The sequence below is a fragment of the Macaca mulatta genome, chromosome 11 (assembly GCF_049350105.2).
Source record: "Macaca mulatta isolate MMU2019108-1 chromosome 11, T2T-MMU8v2.0, whole genome shotgun sequence".
In the NCBI taxonomy this organism is placed as follows: domain Eukaryota; kingdom Metazoa; phylum Chordata; class Mammalia; order Primates; family Cercopithecidae; genus Macaca; species Macaca mulatta.
Window position 1 is genome coordinate 100,471,631 of NC_133416.1, and position 14,490 is coordinate 100,486,120.

A 14,490-nucleotide genomic window follows, 5' to 3' on the forward strand; every position below is an offset into this window, starting at 1 on the left:
TCAGCTAATACACAGACCTTAATTCTACTGCTGATTTCCTTCCCACTTCTCTTCAACTCAGAAGCACTTTCTGAGGCAAAACATAGCTCCAGCTTCTGGTCTCATGGCAACTTGGCAGCACAAGGCTTCTAGGCTAAAATCCCAGCTTCCATGGATCCACACTGTTTCAGTCACAAATATTTACCTTGCCTGGCTCCGCAGGCTAATTAAAGGGGTAGGCTCTGTTCCTCTTGGCTCTCCTCTAAATTGCTTTCAGAGGAAGAAGCAGTGGCGGGACCAGAATGGCAGCCCTATCACTCATCTCCACACAGTGACTACCTTACAAATATCCTGTTCAGATTAGAAAAGGGGTTTGCAGCCACACCCTTGCCTCTCTCCAGCTGGATCTGAAATTGCATCTCCCAACGACAATTTCCCCTGGAAGCTGACATTAGCCCTAGCAGTGTATTCAACTGACAGTGCCTCTGAAAGAGGGGCTCTCAGGATCAAATACTAAGAGCTTATTATACCAGTTAGAACACAGTGTTTCACTGTGAATATTTACTTTTATTATATAAATGACATATGCTTATTATAAACAATTCCAGGTGAAGAAAAGGTGGAAAGTTCACAAGGAATTTTTCTTCTGCTTTCACTCAGCCCCAGCACTGAACCAAAGACTGCCCTTCCTCTAGAAACTTCTGTTATCAGTTTCTGTCATTTTCTACGCATCCACAAGCAAATGGGGAGATATATACACACACACACACACATATCTGTCTCTCTCTATATATAGATATATATGTCTATATATATGGATATAAACACACACACAAACATACATAAACATATATATATGCATTTAAGTAGATCACCATAAAGGCTTTAAAGTGATTTCATAATAACAAGGAAGTCCACATTTGATAAACCATGAAGTGGAATCACGTAGTTCCAGTCAGAAAAGGGCTTGGCCCTTTCTACAAAGCTGAGTCGCTGGGTGAATCCTGGTTACAACTCACAACTGAGTCAAGAAGCCAAAACCAAATTGCCAGGCCCAGGAAGCAATCAGAACATGAGGTGAGGTTACAATTCTGAAAACAGATATTCAAAGCCTGGGCAGGGGAGGGAAATCAATGGAGAAGGTAGAAATACACTCTGAAAGGCAAGGGACTGAGAACGCTGGGTCTAGTCAGAAGGGCAGATGATATGATTTGGCTGTGTCCCCAGCCAAATCTCATCTTGAATTGTAGTTCCCATTATCCCCACTTGTTGTGGGAGGGACCCAGGGGGAGGTTATTAAATCACGGGGGCAGGTTTTTCCCCATGCTATTCTTGTGATAGTGAATACATTTCATGAGATCTGATTGTTTTATAAAGGGCAGTTCCCCTGCAAATGCCCTCTTGCCTGCTGCCATGTAAGACATGCCTTTTGCTCCACCTTCACCTTCTGCCATGATTATGAAGCCTTCCCAGTCATGTGGAACTGTGAGTCCATTAAAACTCTTTTCCTTTATAAATTACCCAGTCTTGGGTATTTATTATAGCAGTGTAAGAACAGACTAAACAAGAGAGAAAGCACCCCAGGGTTTACTGTCATCACTGGGGTGATGAGTAGGGAGCAAAAGTGGAGAAGTGACAACTTGAGTTTGCCTTACAGGAAAAAGCAAAGATATCACTGGAAAAACAGAACACACCCATCGACAAGGTAAGAGGAGACAAGGAGCTCACAGGGGCTGGGGCTGGATGGCATCTACCTAGGAGGCAGTCTCCCTCTGCCTCCTCTTTTAGAGACTTCTAATAATACTATAAGTTGCCTTTCAGCTTGCTTTTGTTTGCTTGCTTGCTTGTTTTAATATGGTAAACTGTGTATGTAACCTAAAATTCACCATTTTAGCCAATTTTTTTAGTGTACAGTTGAGTGGCATTAAGTATGTTCACAATGTTGTACAACCAGTACCATCATTCATCTCCAGAATTTTTTCATCTCCACAAACTGAAACTCTGTCTTCATTAATAACTCCCTATTCTCTATCATATTAGTTCATCTTCATACTGCTATGAATAAATATCTGAGACTGGTTAATTTATAAAGAAAAAGAGGTTTAATGGACTCGCAGTTCCACATGGCTGGGGAGGCCTCACAATCATGGCAGAAGGCAAAGGAGGAGCAAAGGCATGTCTTACATGGCGGCGGGCAAGAGAGCATGTGTAGGGAAATTGCCCTTTATAAAACCATCAGATCTCATGAAGCTTATTCACTATCATGAGAACAGCATGGGAAGAACACACCCCCGTGATTCAATTACCTCCCACTGGGTCCCTTCCACAACATGTGGGGATTATGGGAGCTACAATTCAAGATGAGATTTGGGTAGGGATACAGCCAAACTATATCACCTACTTCTCTCAGCCCCTGGCAATCACCATTCTAGTTTCTGCTTCTGTGAATTTGACTACTCTAGGTACTTTATATAACTGGACTCATACAGTATTTGTTCATTTTTGACAGGCTTATTTCACTTAGCATAATGTCTTCAAGTTTCATCTATGTTGTAGCATGTGTCAGAATTTCCTTCCTTTTTACAGCTGAATAATATTCCATTGTGTGGATATACCACATTTTGTTTATTCATTTATTAGTTGATGGACACTTGGATTACTTCAACCCTTTAGCTATTGTGAAAAATGCTGCTATGAACATGGGTGTACTTTCAGGTGCTTTCCTAAATGAAATATTCTAAGCCATGAAAGATGAACAGGGTTTTTCTAAGCAGAAGACATTCCCAAGTGAGGGAAAGTGTGGTGTGAGGCAGCATGGCTTGTTCAGTGAAAGGTAGGAGGCCCCATGAGGCAGTGATATGAAAGAGGGGAAGAGTGACAACTGAGATAAAAAATGTGGGTCAGGCCATTGAAGTTAAAAATACAAAGAAGAATAGAACATATTCACCACCTAGTTGTGCTGTTTCTTAATATCTTGCCCTATTTACTCATTTTTCAAAGAAATACATTATTACAGATACAATTGATCCTTCCTGCAAAATCCCTCATCTCATTCTTTCATTCCCCTTCATAATGGCAACCATTTTCCGGAATTTTAAATTTATTTTTTCGTGTTTTATAAATTTACAACGTATATGAACCATGTCATGTTTTGCATACTTTTAAATTTTATATGAGTGGCATCATACTCTGTATATATCTATTTCCAACTTGCTTTTTTAAATCAACACTATGTTATAGGGTTTTACTTAGATTATTTCATATTAATACTCCATAGTATAAATATTTTACACTGTATTTTTGCTCCGCTACAAACACTGCAGCAATAAACATTCTTGTACATGTTCCTTGTTTATATGGGTATGACTTTAGGCTGTGGACCTAACAGTCTCAATTTGTAAAGGCAGATTGCTCTCCAACTAAGTAGTGGTATCAATTTACACCCCAACAAATGGGGTCCACTTGTTCCCATTCTGCCACATCCTTGACAACAGTGAGTATTGCCAAATGTTTAAATTTAACAAGTTGATAAAATGGAAGATAGTTAAGAACTCAGATTTTAGAGTCAAATCACTGGTATTCAAATGCTGACTTTACTGTTAACTAGTTGTATGACTTCAGCCCTACTTTCTGTCTCTGGAAGAAGGAAGAGATTGTAACACCTACCTCATGCACTCAATGCCAGGAATATGTGTTAACATATGCAAAGCATTTGGAATAATATATAGTTAATGCTCAGTAAAGCCTTTAGAATAATATAGTGAGTGCTCAATAAGTGAGCCCTGTTTTAACATTTTGAATTGGCCATTCAAATCTTGTCTCCTGTGAATTTCCTATTCCTTTCCTTACCCTAGGACTTATCATTTTGACTTGTAGGTATCCTTTAACTATCCTGAACAATAATAATTTATTTGTGGTTATATGTTGGAAATATCTTCTTTTAGTCTGGCTTGTCTTTTTCATTTTTATGACATTTTTTGTTAAGCAGTTTTAAATTGGAATCTAGTCAATATATCATTCTTTGTATTCTTTTGTCTTTTGTTTAATCAATCCTTCTCTTCAGTGCAGTCATACCAATACTCTTCTATATTTTATTTGTAAAAGTTTTTAAAGTTTGTTCTTCACATTTAGGATTTTATGATTTAATCCACGTCGAATTTAATTTTGTGACTGGTATGAGGTAAGGAGTTTTTTCAATCACTTCTCCATATGAGAAACCAAATATTATGATATCATTAATGAGTTTGTAATGTCATTTTTTTCATGTTATTTCTATATATGAATAGGTCTGGTTTTAGGCTCTGTATTCCATTACTCTATTTTGGGGGGTTTTTGTCTTTTTTTTTTTTTTTTCCTACAACAAACATTTCCTTCTTTCTCTTTCTTTCTTTCTTTCACTTTCTTTCTTTCTGGTTTGTTTGTTTGTTTGTTTGTTTTTTGCCTACAACAAGCATTTCTTTTTGTTAGTTTGTTTGTTTGTTTTGAGACAGTTTAATTCTACTGCCCATGCTGGACTGCGGTGGCTTGATCATAGCTCACTGCAACCTCAAACTCTTAGTCTCAAGCAATCCTTCTGCCTCAGCCTCCTGAGTAGCTGGGACTACAGGTGCACTTCACCTTGCCCAGCTAATTTTTTTATTTTTTGTAGAGATGGGATCTCACTATGTTGCCTAGGCTGGTCTGGAACTCCTGGCCTCAAGTGATCTTTCTGCCTTAGCTTCCTGAGTAGCTGGGACCACCGGTACATGCCACTGCACCTGCTAATTATTATTATTTTTTTTTTTGTAGAGACAGGGTCTCCCTCTGTTGCCCAGGCTTTCACTGTCTTAATTACAATAACTTTAACATTCATCTTGACATGCTAGGTTATTTCATTACTTTGGTTGAGCTAGGAATTCCCTTTCCTGTCTGGTTCCAGGTCCACGTTGGCCAACAGAAGACCTTGTGTGAGACTTTGGGATGTGGAAGTAAAGGGGAGTCCTTTACTCTGTGAAGCTCTTCACAGTTAGATGGGATGACAGACACAGAAGTATCTAACAGATTCCAACTTGCCCTTGTTCTCCTCTGCTTTGCATCCTGCTCTTCTTCCCAAATTCTGGTCCTGCAGCCCAAGACCTACTACCAGATACTTGGCTAAGAGCCACAGAGGAGGTGGCTTCACAAAGGCAACAGCTTCACACAGACATCTCCATGAGTTCCCTCTGCAGGACAAACTCAGTAGTTGGATGTGTAGTTGGCTTCTTAAATTTTTTCTGTAAACTCTGACTTGTCCACTTATGCCAGCACTCTCAGAAGATGGTTTAGACTCTTCTCTGAGCTCCCAGCTTCTTCTTCGAGATTTTCATCACCCCAGCTCCTCCCACAATTGGATAAGGTCTGCTTTCTAGACTAAATCCCATGTCATAACAGTCTTTGTGGCTCTAGTTCCTTGATTGAACCCTGACTGACATATTTGATAGGTTAAAGTGAGCCTTCCTATCTTGGTCTTCTACAAACTTCTTGGTCCTTTGCTCTTCCACATGGCTTTTTAAATCATCTTGTCAAGTATCCAAAAAAAAAAAAAAGTGGGATTGTTTTGAATTAATTAAGGAAGAACTGACTTTTTATAATATTTAATATTTTTAAAATTATTTATTGATGTTGATGTCATCTTTATACTAATATTGTGCTTTATACTAATATTGTACTTAGTAACTTGTTGATTTTTTATCTTAGCTCCAATTGCTTGTCTGTATTTTCTCTTAGACTCTATGAAGGCAATTTCTGTAAATAGCGATTGTTTTGTTTTGTTTTGTTTTTACAATGAGTATGTCTTCCTTTTCCTGCCTCACGTTCAGCTAGAACCCCCTACAATTTCCTTTACTGTCCTTGTCTTATTTTGGATTCAAGTTGATGTCAGTCTAATAAAATGAGCTTTGGGGTACTCTCTGGAATAGTTTATATAAGATTGGGATTATATATTCCTTGAAAATCTGGTAAAACTCACCTGTAAAAAATTATTTGTGGCCAGGCATGGTGGCTCACTCCGGTAATCCCAGCACTTTGGGAGGCTGAGGCTGGAGGGTCACTTGAGGTCAGGAGTTCCAGACCAGCCTGGTCAACATGGTGAAATCCCCGTCTCTACTAAAAATACAAAATTTAACCAGGTTTGGTGGTGGGTGCCTGTAATCCTAGCTACTTGGGAGGCTGAACCAGGAGAATTGCTTGAACCCAGGAGGCAGAAATTGCAGTGAGCCGAGACTGTCTTTAAAAAAAAAAAAATATTTGTATGTTATTTCATAATATAGGTAGCTATAATCATTGATGTAATATCTTTCAGGATCATAGAATTTAGGTTATTTCTTCTTAAATTTATATTGATTATTGTTTCCTGGAAGTTAACCATTTTGTATATCTTCTGAGTTAATTGACATAAAGTCATACCTGATTGTCTCTTGTTAACTGTTTTAATTTCTGGTATATTGGTGGTTGTGTCCTTTTCTAATTCACAATTTCAATATTGCTTTGAATGTCTTTTGTATGTAACATAATGCTGAAACTGGCTGTAAGAAAGCCCAGTTTTAAATCGTTTTAATAACCAATTCTTCCAAAAACCCAGAGTTGTGAATAGGAATAGAAACAGAAATACCACTAAAACTACTGCTGTATAACTTCTACCTACCATCCCTAATTCTTCCCCTGGGAGTCACATAACCTCCAATGTGTACTTCTACATACTCCTTAGAAATTGTTACTCTTAAGTAAATCCAAAGTGGTGGTGTTTTGTTCAGTCCGTTCAAAAAACAAAAGACAATACATATCTCTCCTGAAATACATCTTTTGCAGTTTAAGGAGTCTCAGTTTTTCTGAAAGTTACTCAAACACTCTGCATCCCAAGTTCTTTGCCAGCACTCCTTTCTGATGATCTGTCCCCAGGTGTCAGCGTCTGGAACTGAGTCCTTTAGTCCAAGCGTAGTCGGACCAACACGAGGAGAATGAATCTAAGACTATCCTCTCACTGGACCATTCCCTTCACACTTCCTAAAATACATTTCTTGCTTGTTCGTCACACTGTTGACTCATGTTAATTTTGTAGTCAAACAAACATTTGAGTCTTTTTCACACATGCTGTTGAGGAACTTTTATCCCCAAGTAATAAAAAAAGACTCCATTATTTAACTCCCTAGTCTACAGACTTCCGAAGAGAATTTAAAGCATGTTTGGGCCTTGAGCAAAGCACTGAGATTAAAAGTTGAGGGTGAAGGAGTAGAAGACAGTACTATCCTCGGCAATTAGGGGAGGAGTTCCTTCTTTATAAAGGAAGGCGTATCAGCTGGGTTATACCATAGTCCAATTTCCACAAACAGGGAAGGAAAGAATTCCCATTTACTGAGTAACGACTGGGCGCCAAGTCTAGGTTAGATGCTTTATGTGTGTCTATCTCAGCTTTCGTGCTGATAACATCATTGGGTCAAGGTGCAGTGTAAATAAAGAAGGATGTAAATAAATGCTAGGTAAAGTTATTCCCATTTTATGTATGAGGAAACAGAAATTCACAGCATGACTTGCCCCAAACGATACAACTAAAAAGTCTTGGGGACCTGTTCACCTTCTGCCCTCTCAGCCAGGAATGAATGACTGCAAGCAGAGGGGAGGCAGCAGGCAACAAGAGCAATTGTATGATGATTTGTGGTTTAATGAAGGACAGGACTTTCACCTACCTTAACTCTTTTGGATCACCTGCTCCACCTACCATAAGAGGCTGATTCTCACAACGGCCTCTTATGGTAGGTGGAGCAGGTGATACAATCTTTATTTTACAGGTAAAGATTACAGAGCTCAGAGAACTGAGGAACCTACCCAAGGCTGCCCAGCTAGCCAGTGGTAGAGACACTTCGACCGCTGGCTTTCTGACAGCAAGCACCTCTTTTGGCAGCAGGTATGGGGCAATAACAGCAGGGGCCTGGAGCAGGTGTTGACAGATCAATGTGGACATGGGGAAAGAAAGCCCAAAACCCCTCACCAAGAAAATGTAATGCTCTGTTATTTATTTTGTTTTTTAAATCTTCTCAAACCTTTGAGATGCACAGAAGAGGCCTGGTGTGGTGGCTCACACCTATAATCCCAACACTTTGGGAGGCCAAGGCAGGTGGATCACTTGAGATCAGGAGTTCGAGACCAGCCTGGCCAACATGGTGAAACCCCATCTCTGCTAAAATACAAAAATTTAGCCGGGCATGGTGGTGTGTGCCTGTAATCTTAGCTACTTGGGAGGCTGAGGCACAGAACGGCTTGAACCTGGGAGGCAGAGGTTGCAGTGAGCCAAGATCACGCCACTGCACTCCAGCCCGGGCTACAGAGCGAGACTCCGTCTAAAAAAAAAAAAAAAGAGGCACAGAAGAAAGCAAGCCAAGTGTATTAGTCTGTTCTCATGCTGCTAATAAAGACATACCTGAGACTGGGTAATTTATAAGGAAAGTGGCTTAACGGACTCACAGTTCCACATGGCTGGGGAGGCCTCATCATCATGGCGGAAGGCAAAGGAGGAGCAAAGTCACGTGTTACATGGCAGAAGGCAAAAGAGCATGTGTGGGTGATCTCTCCTTTATAAAACTGTCAGATCTCATGGGACTTATTCACTATCATGAGAATAGCACAGGAAAGGCCTGTCCCCATGAATCAATTACCTCCCACCGAGTCCCTTCCACGACACATAGGATTTGGGTGGGGACATAGCCAAAGCATATCACCCAGGTTGATGACAGAAGCAGCAGAGGTGCCTAAGACAGAACACATCACTCCTTCTGCCACAAGCATAAGCTGGAAATGCCTCCAGTCAAGTATCCTTAGAACAATTGTTTTCCCAGCTATTTAAACTCCACTTAAGTCAAGCACCAGCTTATTCCAGGCCAGGCTTTGCCTGCTAATTAACAATTCACCTGCTGGTTACTAGTTCCTACAGGGCCTCAAGTGAGACCAAATCCCCCAGCTGGGAGGTCCTCTTTTTCTCCAGCACTGCTAATTCAGATCTATTGCCCGTCTCAAGCCTGGCTGAGAAGTGGTTCCCGTAACAATCCCTTAGTTGCACCAGGGATTCTAGATGCCCTCAACATTCAAGCCAACATTCATTATCTGTCAACAGGTGGTGGACATGTAGTTTTGTGATTGCACTCAAGTTCCTTCGAGCTTTGTTTTTTCAACCAAGACATTCAGAAATCCATATTTCCTATAGAGGATTTAAGAAATAGAAAAATGATGGCCGGGCGCGGTGGCTCAAGCCTGTAATCCTAGCACTTTGGGAGGCCGAGACGGGCGGATCACGAGGTCAGGAGATCAAGACCATCCTGGCTAACACGGTGAAACCCCATCTCTACTAAAAAATACAAAAAAAAAAAAACTAGCCAGGCGAGGTGGCGGGCGCCTGTAGTCCCAGCTACTTGAGAGGCTGAGGCAGGAGAATGGCGTAAACCCAGGAGGCGGAGCTTGCAGTGAGCTGAGATCCGGCCACTGCACTCCAGCCTGGGCCACAGAGAGAGACTCTGTCTCAAAAAAAAAAAAAGAAATAGAAAAATGAAATTTAAAAAAAGAGATAACAGACATTAAGAAATCCAGAAGCAGAAACACAACTTCTCCAGTATTTTCCAAGCCTGGCTATGGATCAAATTCACCCAAGCACCTTAAAAGAATATACAGATACAGAAAGGATTCTGCAGCAGAGAACCACGTTAAACATTACCTGGATGCCATCAGCAAAATGCAGACTCTGTTAAAAAAAAAAAAAAAAGAGAGAGATGAAGGAAGATAAAGGGAGAACTTGTACATTAAAAGAGACTTAAACATAACAACCAATGTGATGTTTGAACTTAGTTGGTTCCCATTTCAAACAAACACAAGGTAAAAACAGACAAATGAAAAAAGAAAATTTGGGACATTTGGGAGACAATTAAAATTTTGAACACTGGCTATATGATGATATTAAAGACTTCTTATTATTTTTGTTAAGATGTAATAATGGTATTGTGGTTATATTTTGAAAAGATTTCATATCTTATAGAGAAATGTACTGAAATATTTTTGGCTAAAATGATGTGTCTAGGAATTGCTTCAATATGAAGGAGAGTGAGTGGAAATCCAGATGAAGCAGGAATGGCTATCAGCCGATGATTTTTACATCTGGATGTTAGGTTCACAGAGGCAAGTGGGGTTCATTATACTTTTTGTTCTACTTCAGTATTTGTTTGAAATTTTCTATAATAAAAGTTTAATCTCCCCAGGTTTGTGAATTATTCTATTTCTTTTATCCTCATCCTGTAACACACCTGTATACATGGAACTTCCTGCGTAAAATGTTTATTCAGTGTTTATTCCCCAGAGGAGAAGCAAAGAGGAAGTAAGAGTAGGGTATTTTTGAACTGTGTACAAATACAACCAGTCTCAGACCCTTTTATATGATCTATACTCATTCTAGACTGAGCCACATAGAAGAGCTGTTCCTGAAGTCAGATCAGCCTGGTTACCTCTAAAAGACCAAAAGACTAAACTAAAACAGTCTTTTTTTTCTTCTGTGGAAGTACACATGTGTGCTTGCAGGTGTACGTGTACTGAATGGCTGTCATGTACCTTTGTGCAGGCAGTGCACTGCACAAGGTTGTCACATCTAAGGGGGCATGCTTCACCTCATCAATACATTGCAGATCTATATATTTATTGTGACAACAGTCTTGTAAGTGGCCGCAAAATGTCTTCTAACAAAATTGGTATTTTTGGTAACTTTCTAAAAGATGGAAGCAACAATATCTTAAAGTAGGGGTGTCTTTTCTAATTATGTGCTTATGGTATGAGCTAGCAGTGGACGTGAACTGACTGTCTTGCCTGAGTTTGAATCTCTTTACCTAAACTCACTCACTGAGTTTGTTATTTAATAGCCTTGAGTTCAAGTTTCTTCGTCTGTAAAATGGGATGGTAATATTATGTACCCTGAGAGCACTGCTCAGAGCATTAAATGCATAAAGACAGTATCTGGCCCATAGGAAGCCTTCAAAAAGTGTTAGAGTGAGCTATCACCATATCTGTTCACCCATATCAAATTTTATAGGTGTCGGTATGTTGCATTATTCATAAACTCAACTAATAAATTTTGCAGTGGACTGAAAAAAGACTGTCTCCATTAGTTTATGAATCCAAACTATTTTAAAAAGAGAATTTTCCCCTAACCATCAGTTCTGAAAAATGCAGGGAAGCTCAAGCTGCAGGTAAGCAGCCGGGGTTTCTAAGCTTCTCGGCGCACAGAAGCTGTGTGCATATGCTAATGAGGAACCCTTTGAAGAAAAATGCTGGGGTTTTTCCATCGCTCTAACTACTTGGCTAGTAAGCCTGTAATGATGGGAAAAGACCCAGTGGGAGTTGCCAGCCACAAAAGGGGTTTTACCCCACAGGCAGAATAGAGTCAAAATGCTTCAAGAGGTTAAAGTCTATTTTTAAAAGGAAAGAACACAGAGTATGCCTTTAACTTGGTGTTAAAAATAAACTCAGCCTCCTCCTCTGCCTTTCCCACCCTCTCCCACTGTCCTTCCTTCCCCTGCACTGCCCTGCCCTAAAGGAAAGAAAGAGTGCTTGTGTTTCATTTTTATTCTTCTCATGCGCTTTTCTTGCATTATTATTTGTTTACTCTTAGCCAAACTTGGTTTTCCGTTCACAAAGCAAGTTGCATTTTTCTCTTAAAAATTCCTCAGGGATCCCCAGGAAGCAAGACGGATATCAATTAGAACCAGCCCGTGTCAGGATGAGTAAAAGATTCGCACGGAGATAAGCAAAGTGGAGCCCTTACGGCATCCCTCGTGCCCAGAAAGTATCTGCAGGGGACGTTGTTCAAGCAAGAGGGCCTTTTGTTTGTTTGTTCGTTTGTTTATTTTTGAGATGGAGTTTCGCTCTTGTTGCCCAGGCTGGAGTGCAGTGGCGAGATCTCAGCTCAAGGCAACCTCCGCCTCCCGGGTTCAAGAGATTCTCCTGCCTCAGCCTCCCAAGTAGCTGGAATTACAGGCTCCCGCCACCACGTCCAGTTAAGCTTGTATTTTTAATAGAGACGGGGTTTCTCCATGTTGGTCAGGCTAGTCTCGAACTCCCGACCCCCATGATCCTCCTGCCTCGTTTTCCCAAAGTGCTGGAATTTGAAAGCTTTTTCATATTGGGGTTTAAGTCCAGACCCTTCCTGAGGCATGACTAGACATAGAGGACACTACTTTGCTGAGCTGGTCTCAATAAATTCCATTCAGCAGCCATAAAATTCCAATAGATCGATGTGACAGTTTTTGTTCATTAAAAGCTAATCTGTGTGGCAGAAAAAGTGCCAGCTGGAGTGGATAATCTGGATTTCTTATTGTATATAGATGGCGGAGGGATTTCAAGACCCCAGTTGGAGCCAAAGTTGGTGAAGGACAAGGAGACCCAGGCGTGTGCATAGTACCACAATTTCGCTGGAGGGAAATGTAAGAGATGAAGGGGTGGCTGGAGGCTTAAGACCCTGTTTACTTAAAAATATTTTTTTAAAAAAAGAAAAAGAAAGACAGTCCTTAGGCAATATAAGATAAAGGAAAAAACAGCAAAAACCATTTTAAGAAATAAAATTCTGCCAACGTGGTGGTAAACACCTGTAATCCCAGCACTTTGGGAGGCCAAGGCGGAAGGATCACTTGAGCCCAGGAGTATGAGACCAGCCTGGGCAACATGGTGAAACCCCATCTCTACAAACATACAAAAAGTAGCTGAACATGGTGGCGTGCACCTGCAGTACCAGCTACTCTGAGGGGGTGGGGGAGGCTGAGGCAGCAGGGATGGCTTGAGCAGGGTAGAGAGAGACAAGGAAGGAAGGAAGGAAAGGAAGGAAGGAAGGAAGGAAGGAAGGAAGGAAGGAAGGAAGGAAGGAAGGAAGGAAGGAAGGAAGGAAGGAAAGAAGGGAGGGAGGGAGGGAGGGAGGGAGGGGAGAAAGAGAAAGAAAGGAAGGAGGGAAGGAGAGAGGGGAGGAAGGAAGGAGAGAGAAAGAGGAAAGAAGGAAGGAAGGAAGGAGAAGGAGGAAAAAGAAAAGAAGAAAGGAAAGAAAAAGCTCTAGCTGGGTGTGGTGGCTTGTGCCTGTAGTCCAGCTATTGAGCAGGCTGAAGCAGGAGGATCACTGGAGCCTAGGAGTGTGAGGCCAACCTGGGCAAAGTAGCAAGACCCCATCTCTTTAAAAAATTAGAAAACAAAGTTCTTGTCTAGGATTGGCCTCTAACTTGCAGCATGACCTCAGTCCAGTGATTTTCTTCCCTACAATTTCTTTTTCACAAAATCAGATTCCTCTCTTGTTAGACCTGTTCTTTAATAGGAATATATAATTGATAAATTACATATAATTGATAATAATAAGATATTACATCAGAGCACTTAATAAGTGAAAATCACAGTACAAACGCATGCTTAAACACTGTTGAAATTTAATGAAGTAATTTTGACACATGTCTAGAAAGTCAGAAGGGAAATTTTATTACTAAAAGTTGAGTTTGAACCATTTGTTTTCCAGTTTTCAAGAACGTGAAGCACTGTAGTACAAAAGCCTGCCTAGGGACACCAGCACCTAACCCAATATGCTTTAACAAATGAGTAAAGGAAGAATGCCAAGATTTCCAGCCTGCAAAGCTTCGCCTCTGGGGAATCTATGGCCTTCTTGCAAGGGATCTTCTAGTTTATAAGCTCACCAACATAATTTGAGATCCAGTGAAAATGCTATTTTCACCATATGTATATGCCACCATTTTCAAGTGTATGTAGATTGGTTGTGACTAATAAAATACAATAAACAAATTATAAATTTATCATTTGTATATGTATTAATAAAATACAGATTCATTTAAAACATTACCAAAATTGAGTCAATTGTCAACATCTATTTCTTGATCAACCAATTCTAAAATTACAATTTCTTCCAGCTGGGAACTCTGGAGTTTAATATACTATAGCTTTCTGTCATAAATTGATCTCTGCTGGATTGGTTAATTCTAGAAAGTTATGGAACATTGATACTTTGAGTTACTTGAGTGCCAGTAACTCAAAGTGCTTCACTAAAGGAAAACCAGGAATCAAGTCTATGATTAAAAACATTTGAGTCAATAACTATTTATTTACCTATTTGTGTTGTCCTGGGAAGGCTTGAGGATGGCTTACCAAGATGCACACAATTCAGCAAGATACAATCAGTTAAATAAAAGTGACGAGAGAAAAAGATAGGATAGAAAAATGAGTAGCAGGGCTGTGGTTAGGCCATAAAAGGTGTTCTGTGAAATCCCACATTCTTCCAGTGCTGGCCTATTTGGCTCTGCCCTTTTTAAGCAGCCAAAGGGAAGAAGAAACCATTATTAGATACATAACTCATATTATGTGTTAATAAATATACATCAGCTTCTTACAAGATGCCCAGCTCTTTCTGCTGGAAAGATGAGAGAAACTTCAAGAAATGGCAGCATCCCCAACAACATACCAGTTGCAACAGATCAAAAGCTCAGT

General features: G+C 40.3%; 1 protein-coding gene across 6 annotated transcripts; it reads left to right on the forward strand.

Moving 5' to 3' along the window:
• The first annotated feature begins 872 nt into the window (after positions 1-872).
• On the forward strand, positions 873-13,802 carry LOC144332976 (uncharacterized). 6 transcript variants are annotated; one of them, XM_077954760.1, is made up of 5 exons: positions 873-1,056; positions 1,637-1,684; positions 7,782-7,897; positions 12,345-12,443; positions 13,511-13,802. In XM_077954760.1, exons 1-5 carry the CDS (start codon positions 910-912, stop codon positions 13,533-13,535), a joined length of 435 nt encoding a protein of 144 aa, XP_077810886.1. In that variant the 5' UTR covers positions 873-909; the 3' UTR covers positions 13,536-13,802. The 6 variants fall into 6 exon arrangements, with proteins under 6 accessions (XP_077810886.1, XP_077810887.1, XP_077810891.1 ...); XM_077954761.1 differs by having other exon boundaries at positions 7,788-7,897; XM_077954764.1 differs by lacking the exon at positions 873-1,056 and adding an exon at positions 1,089-1,464 and having other exon boundaries at positions 7,788-7,897.
• Positions 13,803-14,490: the final 688 nt, after the last annotated feature.

Excerpts from the sequence above, each read along its gene's own strand:
- LOC144332976 (XM_077954760.1), top strand. The coding sequence starts at position 910 with ATGAAGTGGAATCACGTAGTTCCAGTCAGAAAAGGGCTTGGCCCTTTC. Across the intron at positions 1,057-1,636 it reads GGAAGCAATCAGAACATGAG|GAAAAAGCAAAGATATCACT; the intron begins GTGAGGTTACAA and ends TTTGCCTTACAG. Across the intron at positions 1,685-7,781 it reads AGAACACACCCATCGACAAG|GTAAAGATTACAGAGCTCAG; the intron begins GTAAGAGGAGAC and ends TTTATTTTACAG.